The sequence below is a fragment of the Fundulus heteroclitus genome, chromosome 12 (assembly GCF_011125445.2).
Source record: "Fundulus heteroclitus isolate FHET01 chromosome 12, MU-UCD_Fhet_4.1, whole genome shotgun sequence".
Classification (NCBI taxonomy): Eukaryota; Metazoa; Chordata; class Actinopteri; order Cyprinodontiformes; family Fundulidae; genus Fundulus; species Fundulus heteroclitus.
The window spans coordinates 13334424-13345571 of NC_046372.1; the positions used below are offsets into that span (position 1 = coordinate 13334424).

General features: G+C 40.2%; 1 protein-coding gene across 4 annotated transcripts; it reads left to right on the plus strand.

Annotated features, from left to right (window-relative positions):
* Positions 1 to 1413: 1413 nt before the first annotated feature.
* On the plus strand, positions 1414 to 10923 carry fsta (follistatin a). 4 transcript variants are annotated; one of them, XM_012865648.3, is made up of 6 exons: positions 1414 to 1637; positions 2775 to 2972; positions 3145 to 3363; positions 5678 to 5902; positions 7324 to 7554; positions 7722 to 9659. In XM_012865648.3, exons 1-6 carry the CDS (start codon positions 1544 to 1546, stop codon positions 7739 to 7741), a joined length of 987 nt encoding a protein of 328 aa, XP_012721102.2. In that variant the 5' UTR covers positions 1414 to 1543; the 3' UTR covers positions 7742 to 9659. The 4 variants fall into 4 exon arrangements, with proteins under 4 accessions (XP_012721102.2, XP_012721100.2, XP_012721101.2 ...); XM_012865646.3 differs by lacking the exon at positions 7722 to 9659 and adding an exon at positions 9794 to 10923 and having other exon boundaries at positions 1415 to 1637; XM_012865647.3 differs by lacking the exon at positions 7722 to 9659 and adding an exon at positions 9794 to 10923 and having other exon boundaries at positions 1415 to 1637; positions 2775 to 2966.
* The last annotated feature ends 225 nt before the right edge of the window (positions 10924 to 11148 follow it).

The window sequence follows — 11148 nt, forward strand, 5'->3', positions numbered from 1 at the left end:
TGCAGTCTAATCAAATAATTCAATTCAAATCAATTCAGTTTTATTTATATGGCGCCAATTCATGAAGCATGTCATCTCAAGGCACTTTCCAAAGTCAAAGATTATACAGATTGGGTCAGATTATACAGATCATATATAATGCACAATATAAATAATTACTGCACGTTTATTTAAAAAGAAAATAAGAACAAAAACAAAAGGCAATCATAAATGTGAGAAAATGAAACACAAATTAACAGTTAATGAGGCTGAAACATATTTAAGCAGTCTGTATGCGTCAGTCCCGCATGTGGGGGGCCGCATCATAAAGCCTTTTGTTGCATTTGCATGAAGAGTTCCTAAAACAAAAGGCACTTCTGAGACTCTGAGACGTTTGCAGTGCTGATAAAGCGTAGGATCGCACCGTCCTCTGCCTGGCTGCCGGGCATACAGAGGGATAATGAACTCCCCGGTGTCTGGTTCTCGCAGCCAAACGCTCTGCTCTTTACACATGAGCGCTGTGACCAGAATTCCGCTGAAGAGGTCGCGCAAGGACTTTCTGAAGGAGTTCGGCGTGTGCGCGCCTGCCTGTGTGAGCGGGGACCCCTCCGTGTGTGAGTTTCATTCAGTGAAACGCAACACCCCTGTTCTCCTCCGTCTGATGCCTTCCTCGGAAACAGGTTTGATTGTATTTAAAAGCTTGACCCGGGAGAGAAACCCAAACAACTGTCTGATCTAATATTAGCAGCGCGGCTGGTCGCAGACTACTATGAGGTCTATTATTGTCCGAGGCTCGGATGTGCTCCTGAAGGCACCGCTCGACATAAGATTTGCACTTTTGTCCCCACAGCTGATGGAAAGAAATATCAGTTTTCACCAAGTGGTGCATTTATTATTATGATGATAGTGTGACCGGACAGAGCTGCTGGCTGTTAACCCCTTCCCTTGAGTAGCAATAAAGGCCTATATTATTATTATTATTATTATTATTATTATTATTATTATTATTATTATTATTATTATTATTATTATTATTATTATTATTATTATTATTATTATTATTATTACATGTTGTTGTTCTTAACAACATAATGAACACAAACGTGAAAAATATTAAACATAAGAATTAGATCATTTATAATACCTAATAATATTTGGCAGAGATATTATATACTATATGTGCTCTTCGCCATCAAAATTCAAATCCATATCCGCTGCCACGTTCTCTGCCACATTTTATTTCCCCACCATGATCCCAGCCTGTTCCGTTTTCCAGCGTACATTTCCGTGTTCTTCGTTTATCACAGGAAGAGAAAGTTTACTTGTGTGTCACCTGATTGTGATTGAAAGAACTTTGGTAAGAAAAAAAAAAAAAGAAAAAAAATCTCCCCACCCCCACAGAAGAGGAGACCGCCCACCAGAGACAGTCAACCCGAGACCCCTTATAGATTTAAAAAGAGAGGCTGCATTCTCAGACTGACACTTATTCAACACTGCCACCTTAAGCAGATTACTTTTGCGCTCGCCTGTGTCAAATACGTGCTTCACTTTGCCTACATCCATCATGTTTGGGATGCTCCGGCACCACCTTCACCCGGGTGTTCTTTTCTTCTTCTTCTTATGGCTGTGCCATCTCATGGAAGATCAAAAAGTTCAAGGTAAGCTCTTTTATCTATTTTTTTTTTTTCATTCCATGTTCTTTTTCTTTAAACTTTGCTGTCATGCGTAAAGACGCGCGCGTGTTGGATTATAGGAAACTTTTCACAGAGTTTTCGCTTCCCTCTGCACTAATAAACTCCTTCTCCTGCAGACATTGCGTGCATTCGGCGTATATAAAACAGGTGTTACAGTTTGGAGCACTTCAAAGTGAGAAACGCCGAGTTTTGCATCCCTCCCGCACGCAGACGCACGCGTTCGTGCCAAAATCACCTAAATGCATGTTAAAGACGATTTTGTTTTCGTGAACATTTTGTACTTTGTTATGCCTTCCTCTATCATACAGCAAACTTTCTCCTAGGCAGCGTGAGTTAATGGGTGAGGTATTTATTTATTAATTTTGTTCCGCACACACCCTTTCAGTTTTGTGCGCCAAAACGTAATTTAAGGGTTTTGATTGAGACAAAAGCAAGAACAGGGCGGACTTTTCCGGCGTTTATGGGATTTTTATTGCAAACAAATCTGAACAGAGATCTCCATTTAATATAAGAAACCCACCAGACGCGCACTGTCATGCTTGTCTGTGTTGCTTTAAACGTCCCACATGCCCGGATAAATTATTTCCCCATATGCCACGAACAAATTTTGGGATTTTTGAATCTTTCAATGCATTTCTCTGTGTTTTGTCAGTGAGCGTGTCACCGTCTGGCGGATATGCATGTCGGGGTTTATAGTAGACGGCGGTGTGTTCAGTCTTGTTGCAACCTATATACCTAAAGACTGTGGTTTTAGCCGTCTAGACGCTCCAGTTTGTGTCCGGTGGTAACAAGGAGACTCGGGGAATAAAAGAACCCCCCAACCCCTCCCTCAAAAGAATATTCTCACTTTTTTGGGGGTTCGTGGCTGGCATTGTAATGGCTGTCAGTCACAGTTGGAATAGGCAAGTGTTAACAGTCTTGCAAGAAAGAGGAGCTAAAAAGGAAGAAAAAAAAAATCAGACAAAATACCGCCGGGAGGGCGAAAGAGGAGGGAGGGCGCGTCTCGGATAATGCGGTCTGCGTGAGTGTCTGGTGCGTCTGGGTCAGCGGTTAGACGCTCGACGTGCGATATTCCTGCTATTAATGAATTGTCCTTTGCAGCTGGAAACTGCTGGCTGCAGCAAGGGAAGAACGGGAGGTGCCAGGTGCTCTACATGCCCGGGATGACCCGAGAGGAGTGTTGCCGGAGCGGGAGACTGGGGACGTCCTGGACCGAGGAGGACGTCCCCAACAGCACGCTCTTTAGGTGGATGATCTTCAATGGCGGAGCTCCTAATTGCATACCGTGCAAAGGTGGAGGTGCACTCATTTTCCTTGGTTTTTCTTCATAATAAGCACAAAATGCGCCCAGGGTAACTGGCTGGCGCTCGCCAGTGTGCGTAAATTACAGCACCCGAAATATTTCAAGCTTTAGGCGAAAATACTCTTCAGAATCTAATTATTGTATTTATTTGTTTATTTTTGCTTTTAGAAAGCTGCGAAAATGTTGACTGCGGACCAGGAAAGAGGTGCAAGATGAACAGGAAAGGTAAGCCGCGGTGCGTCTGCGCTCCAGACTGCTCCAACATCACCTGGAAAGGACCGGTGTGCGGCACAGACGGCAAGACCTACAAAGACGAATGCGCGCTCCTGAAGGCTAAATGCAAAGGCCACCCCGACCTGGACGTGCAGTACCAAGGAAAATGCAAGAGTAAGCCAAACATATGAACATGTTCTCAATCATGTTTTAAAGGGACAGAGCGGTGCCACCAAAGAAGCGCCTTCCAGTGCAGTGGCTGGTCCCCCACCCCCCTTTCAAGTGGCCGATTCAAAATATGTTTTAATATTATAGTAGGAGAGAACATGTATCAATCAGTGGCAAAATTCATTTATTTAAAAAAAATATGGATGGCCCAATTTCATCATTCCCTTGATGTGCCACTTTGAAGTATTACAATCATCACGCAATCCCTTTTCAAAAATATTTGTATGATGACAGCTTGATAAAATTTATGATATTGTGTTTGTTGTGCAATCTCAAACTTATCAATGGGCCCTATCTGTTCGCCCCTTTTGAAAACTTTTTGAAGGAAACCGAACTAAACCACTCCTTACACGGGCCTTCCAGCAGGGGGCGTACAGAAGAGCAGATCGCTCTTATACTTCTTAGAGATCTCAAAAGAGGACGTTTGTTGTCAGTTTTATGAGGAACTAAACCTCCAGAGAGGAAAATAAGATTTTAAGTTCTGAATTTTTTAAATCAATTCATTTAATTGGAATTACTTGTGATCATATCAAGACAAATGATTGTTTGGTGGTTATATAAGGAAAGTAATACATTAACACAATTAATTTGCGATTTTTTTAAATTAAGAATGTATTTGTATTTTTGTCTAATACTTTGATTATTTTCGGTGCCTACACCTGAGCTAGGGCCCTTTTTGATGGACCCTGTAACAGTTTGCCAGTAAACAAGTATCTGGCAGTTTTTAGTGCTTACTTGTAAGCGCAACCAGTTAAACTTTTCCTTTCCTCTTTGATTAGGTATCTCTGCTTTGTAGCCAATAAATGAAAGTATTTCGATACACTGTCAATGAGCTGAAACACAGAGATACACGAGCAGCAGACATCAATTCAATATGATTTCATTTGCTACACTATGACGAGCCGCTCTGATTCTGTATGTTTTTGATTCAACAAAATACGTCACAAGTCTATATGATGTTATGAAATACATAAATTAAGCTTTGCAAATAAACAAGAAAACCTACTGAATTGTTTTTTAAAACTTTCGTTCATTGAAAAGCCCAGCACACTGAGCCTCAGCGCTGTGTGAAAAAACTGCCATGCAACCTTATGGTAACTGGACAGTAAGCAAAAAAGTTATAGTTGCTTTATCATAAACATTAATACATATGTTAACCTTACATAGAAGGGGCTTTATAACTGCTCACCAATAGGAAATTGTGAACTTAGTGACCCTTACGGGATGCTAAAACTGGTATGATAATAAAAATGACAATTGTGACTGTAGAATACCTAAATGAATCCAAAAATATTGCCAGAACACCTTGTGGCTAATCTGAATCGTAAAAGTAAAATTGCACGCTGGTGAGCCCTGTATTCAACCCACATGCGATACAATCAGGTGTTTCTCCAGGAAGGAGCTGATCCACATGATCATGGTGAAAAAAAAACTGAACGGACTGATCCTAAAAACACTTTATTTTTTTTTTGACTTACTCGCTGCAGTTCCATTTCCAAACACTAGGAGTCAACACTGACAAAATGTCACCGCGCTCCATTTCGTACCACTGTCTTTGCCATTTTGTTCCGCTCACTTCTACTTCCATTTCGCACGGCTTTAAATAAATCACTTTGTATCCATGTGCTTAAAATTTTGCATTGCAAGGTATCTTGCTGTTGTAAAACACTTGTATAATTTACAAAACCAACTTGGGAGGGGGGAGACGACCTAAAATACTCTGTATTCTCACTGATTGTGGTTCTGATCTCTCTGCAAAACCTCCTGTCATATGCCCCCTTTTTTTTTTTTTTTTTTTTTTTTTTTACAATAGACTAAATACAGTTTGGTAAATAGCTGGAGGTGAATTGGTCCAATTAATTATAATTAATCATCCCATTCCCATTCTGTGCAGTTGACATACCCGACCAAATCAACAAAGAAACCATTAACGGCTTATTTACAGTTGCCACCTTCTAACAACTTCATCCTAACTTCTATTTATTTAAAAAAATACTCCATACCAAGTGAAGGGATTGTAAAGCAAAGACACGTGCTGTCATGCAGTCAACTTCAGTAATTTGTTGTCTGGCTCCCCCTGATTTTAAAACATGTTAACGTGTTTGCATGGCGTAGCTGGGGTGGCTTTCGGGTTGCTAAATCACATTTTGCTCAAGATCCCCAGCAGCCTTTGTCCAGCCCTGTCTGAAAGAGATCCCAGCTGCCCCCCCCCCCTCTTTGTCTCCTGTGTCTCATCTTTTTCCTTTCTTTGTGTCGCCAGAAACCTGCCTTGGCGTCCTGTGCCCGGGAACCACCACCTGTGTCGTGGACCAGACAAACAACGCTTACTGCGTAACGTGTAACCGGATTTGCCCCGACGTGGCGTCGTCTCAGCACTACCTGTGTGGGAACGACGGGATCACCTACGCCAGCGCCTGTCACCTGAGAAAGGCCACCTGTCTCCTGGGCAGGTCGATCGGAGTGGCGTATGACGGAAAATGCATCAGTAAGTCTGCAACCGGAGACGTGAGAGCGTGAGATTTAACACCCTCGCTGCATCTCCACAGTCTCTGACTTTGAACATGCTTTCAGTGCACTATTCCCTTCCAACTGCGTATTCTCACTGCCAACATTCCTGTTGGGAGGGTGTTAGACTGAGGGGAAGGGGGGGGGATGTTTGGTAGTTGCTTGTGTTTGCTCAACAAATGATAGACATCTTATTATTTCCTGATGTTGGCAACACTATCTCATAAGGGAGCCTAGAGGAGGAGAGGGGAGGAAGGAAGGGTGCTGGGGGCCATGAAGACATACTTTAAGATTTTAACCAAATCATTTCCTATCCAGATAGCAGCCAATCTAAGTCTTGAAGTCTGAAAATGCTCATTTGCAGCAATTTTCTGTTCCCTTTACAACATTTCCACCCATAAGGTAGGATTGCGTGTTTAGGCCATTCTTAGAAAACCAAGAAAATGCACGGGTTTCTCTAATCCTGTTAGAGAAATCTTTTTGAAGATTTCCACTTTGTCAGTAAAGACCCCCCCAAATACATTTCATTTTATGAATATTATTTTAAAAAAGGAAAAGATGAGCCACCAGGAGTTGCGACATTTATCCACACAGCTGTACCACTCAATTTGCCAGATATCTGAACGGGATGAATTTCTTTTGATTGGCTCTGATAGCTGATCAGAGGAGAAAAATCTGAATTACTTTTGATTGAAAACTATGGATCATTCAAGGAAACCTTTTTCTCTTCTATGTATTAAAAGAAAAGAGAATCTTCAAAAAACAATCAGAAATATTTATTTCTACCTACCTACCTACCTACCTACCTACCTTCAGTGGGGGTTCTAGACCAAATTTAGCAGGGGGGCCAGGGTGGGGCCAGTGTTTTTTTTTACAGGGGCACAGAACAAAAGATTTGGGGGGGGGGGGGGGGGGGGGGGACCTTAACAGGTCAACGTTTCATCGTTTCATATATTAATCCCTGATCTTTTCTCAATACAGCGGGAGCTTAACATGAAACAGCTTAATTTTTAATTATTGTTATTTTTTTATATTTATTTTTTAATTATTTTGTTATTTCATTATTGGGTAAAAACATAAACGAAAAAAAAAAATACAACTGATCCAAATGACCAGTCAGTCCCGGTATCTTTGTCAGCATTTATCATCCTAAGAAATTTAATATCATGTTTTTAGTACAGGGGCCATAACAGGGGCCAGGAACAGTTCTACAGGGGCACAGGCCCCTGTTGGCCCCTGTCTAGAACCGCCCCTGCATACCTACCTACCTACCTACCTACCTACCTACCTAATTTTTTTGTCCTTAGCGTGCCAGTTTCCAACGTCTGTCTCTCTCCTCACACCTTTACAAAACTTTCTGGAGGCCACCCCAGTTGCTGACTACCTTTTCTACCCATCCAGAGGCCAAGTCGTGTGAGGACATCCAGTGCAGTGCCGGGAAGAAGTGTCTGTGGGACGCTCGGATGAGCCGGGGTCGCTGCTCACTCTGCAACGACTCGTGTCCGGAGAGCAGGACGGACGAGGTGGTGTGTGCCAGCGACAACACCACGTATCCCAGCGAATGTGCCATGAAGCAGGCCGCTTGTTCTATGGGGGTGTTGCTGGAAGTCAAGCACACAGGATCTTGCAACTGTAAGTAAGAAAAGAAAGTGAAATATGAAACAAAAGAAATAAAACTCCTCTCTCCACCCCATCCAAACAAGAGACAGTATTCCTGGTTGCTTTTCCAAAATAAAAAAAAAATACCCTTTCCTGAAAGTGTCCCTTCATCCCAACTCTTCCTGCATTTCCCTCACCAGCGACATCACTCCAGCTTTAGGAAGCAGAAAAGGACTTGGAAATGGAAGAACTCACATGACTTTTGTCTGTGTCGCTGCAGCTTCTGTTCTTGATTTCTCTATTGCTTGATGTGTTCAAGATGGCGGCGCAGAAACCTGCAGCAGCTAGATGCGCCCGGCTTTTTATGATTTCTTTTTCTCTCACGTTTTTTTTTCTTTCTCCATAAAACAAGCTAACAGAAAAGTGCGTTAAAGATTTAATCATATGTCAGTCGTTGCTGAAAGCCTGGGAGGAAAGCTAATCTTATTAAATAAGCTCAAATACAAGAAGCACCCTACTTTGCTGGCTGTGGTGCAACCCCAGAGCTGACCCAAGGCATAAGGGAACTAAGTTGCTGCTTAGGACCCACAGGCCAGCAGGAGATCCCCAAGAGAGTTTGAATTTACTTCAAAAGTTGGAACTTTGGACCTGGCAATGACAAAAGACCCAACTTAACTATGTTATGGTTGCAAGTCAGAACAACCAGAGGAATTTGCCTGTGTTCAGTTACCAGGCTAATAACTATTAGCAATATGGAAGGAAGGGCTTACATTTCCCCAGAGTTTGCGATTTCAAAATGCTGCAACTCTCTTCATTTTTAACCTAAATACGCAATCCCGATTTCATTTCAAAGGCCTTTACAAACTCTTTCAAATGCATGCCTTCGTTTTGACTTACAGTATATTGTATAAATATACCTCATATTTGAGGTGATATGGCAGCTGGTGGGTGGTGGTCTGAGCTGTGAGTGGTCTCCCAAATCATATTCTGCTTAGGAGCTCTAAAATCTTGGACCGGCTCTGGAAAATCCTGAAACCTAGAGCTAGTTAGAGTCATAGTAATGCTAGCTGCCTCCTGGAGCAGGAAGCCTTAAGTCTCATGCAGTAACTCATGACAGAGATCACGTTATCACAGTTTGTAAATTCCACGCTCACATTGCTTGATTCCTAGAAACTTTTGTCTTTTTCATATTTTTCTTTCTGTTGCTTTTGGCTGTAATTAATCATACACTATATAAATATTAGCTCAGAACAAGCCTAAGGTGATTGTAACATTGGCGCCATGTTGGTGTTGCAGAACAAAGAACCTCACTGAAGACCATCTGGACGCTCAGAAATCTGAAATATCTAACGTACATTCCAGTTTTTGAATTTTTGGGAATGTCTTTTTCTCCTTAGTTTCTTTCACCTGAGAAAAAAAAAAAAACATCTTGAGTTGTCTTTAAAGTATGCAACGGACTGGTGACCAGCGTTACGATCACCCCATGAGCTAATTAGAAATGTGATTTGTTACTGTGAGCAGGATAAGCTCTGTTTTATTTTTTAGCTGGCTTTTACTGTCTGCACTGTTGTAACTGAAGAAAATGTACTAGGTATTTCAAATCCACTTTAAAATAATGAGGGACCCTTCTTTATTTGTATTGTCGTTCTTGCGCTTGCTTGCGTGATTTAAAAAAAATATGTAAATCTGTGTAAAAAAAAAAAACAAGAAAAGAAAAGAAAAGAAAAAAAAGAAAGAAAATACCTCAGAACTATGTTGATTACGTCTAATCAGCCCTGGACGTTTGCGCCATGATCTGGCATCATCACCAGAAAAAAAAAAAAGCAGATAAAATTTGAGAGCGGAAGAGCACATTTTTTTGTGTTATGTGTGTTTGCTTTTCAGGATTCTGCAAAAAAAAAACAGAACCCAGCTACTGGAACCATCAGCCCCAGTGTCCTTATGTCTGTAACACCCGCCTTGTGACCACCCCACTTCCAACCTCCCATCCAAACCTTCACTTTTTCCCCTCATCCCAGCTTTTTTTCCCCTATATACTGTGGCGCTGACGTGCTTGATTATATAAATGGACATTGTATATTTGGTGATTCTTGCAGCCAAGTCACACAGACACTTTCTCACAAAAGTGATCATTTAAACAATGAGAACAACAAAAAACACAGAGGAAAAAATGTGTGAGACTTTTCATTGTGAACTTTTTTGACATTCACTGATGTTCTGCGCTGTTGTGGTCCATATTCATACAACAGCTACCATGTATTCTCCCATTTAGCCATCACAGAAGACCAGGAGGAGGATGAGGAAGATGGGGACTCAGACTACAAGGCCTATGTCCATTTATCTTCTCTACTGGATGGATAAGCTCCCATCACCATTTTTTTAGGACAAGGAATCATGTCCATACTGTACATTATGTGTATGCTTATTTATTTTTTAAAGAAAAAAGGAAGTATACATATAGTTCAGTCTGCTAGATGTTTATTTATACTGTTTTTGTGTTTTATAATTTATACATTTACATTGTTCAGCTTTCATTTACCATGATATACCCCCTTTTTTGTTGTTGTTATTTTACTTTCTTTTTTTTTTCTTTTTTTTACCATGAAGAATTATATCTGTCCAAAGAAAAAAACAGTGTTATTTATTTGTCATTTTACCATGTAAGTATAAGTCATCTACAAGCTGTAAATTGCATTCTGAGCTGTAAAAACCTGCTTGTTTTCTGTCAAATCTCTATCAAAAATGTTTTTGTCACACATTCGTAAATGCATGTTTAGGCTGTGTGTTTATTTATTGGGTATATATATCAATCATTTTATGTACATATGTGTTTTTTTTTTTTTTTTGTTTGCAGCTATAATATCTGACCAAAGGGTTTCTCTCACTGGTTTGAGCATTGCAAGTGGTTCAGGAATGAAATAGAAATGAAAATAAAGAGAGCCATTTGTGTTTATTTTCTCATATTTAGATCATTTTCATTGTGGTTTCAGTCCTTTAGGTTTTTTTTTTTTTTTTAACCCAACAGCATGTTTCCACAGCATCTATGTAGTCTCACAACATTGAAGTGTAGTTAAGATTTCAGACAATACTTGATCACTTAGGAAACAATGTGCCATTAACATTCACTAACTGTCTTCTTGCCAACATATTGCTCTCACAGAGCGTCAGCAGGACTTCTGTCCTTCAGTACCCTACTCTACAACAGACTGATTTACCTAATTTGTTTTTTTTTTCCCCTCTGACTGCATTTTTTATTTTCAAACATCACCGGAGAAATACAAAATTCTGTTATGAGTATATAGTTTTGTATTTTTATGTAAATGTCATATGTACATACAAAGTTTGATGGTATTTGTACAGATATGAAGAGTGAAATAATAAAATCTTTTCCTTATAACTTTTTTCTGAAATTGTTGTATTTTTTTATTACTAACATGTGACGTTTCCATTTCTAGAAGATGTTTAACTTAAATATCTTATTTTGATTTAGATAATGACATGAAATATGAGGAATGTTTTACATTTTTTCCAGTTTTACAAAAGTTTATATTTCTAAATTGTAAAAACATTGATTATTTTCATGATACAGTGCAGGAGGGAAAAAACATTTAATAAACAATTATTATA

What these genes read in the sequence shown, in the direction of transcription:
- fsta (XM_012865646.3), top strand. Translation starts at nt 1,544, where the DNA reads ATGTTTGGGATGCTCCGGCACCACCTTCACCCGGGTGTTCTTTTCTTC. An exon ending in GTACCAAGGAAAATGCAAGA is followed by an intron (nt 3,364 to 5,677) that starts GTAAGCCAAACA and finishes TTGTGTCGCCAG; the next exon opens with AAACCTGCCTTGGCGTCCTG. An exon ending in GCACACAGGATCTTGCAACT is followed by an intron (nt 7,555 to 9,793) that starts GTAAGTAAGAAA and finishes TCTCCCATTTAG; the next exon opens with CCATCACAGAAGACCAGGAG.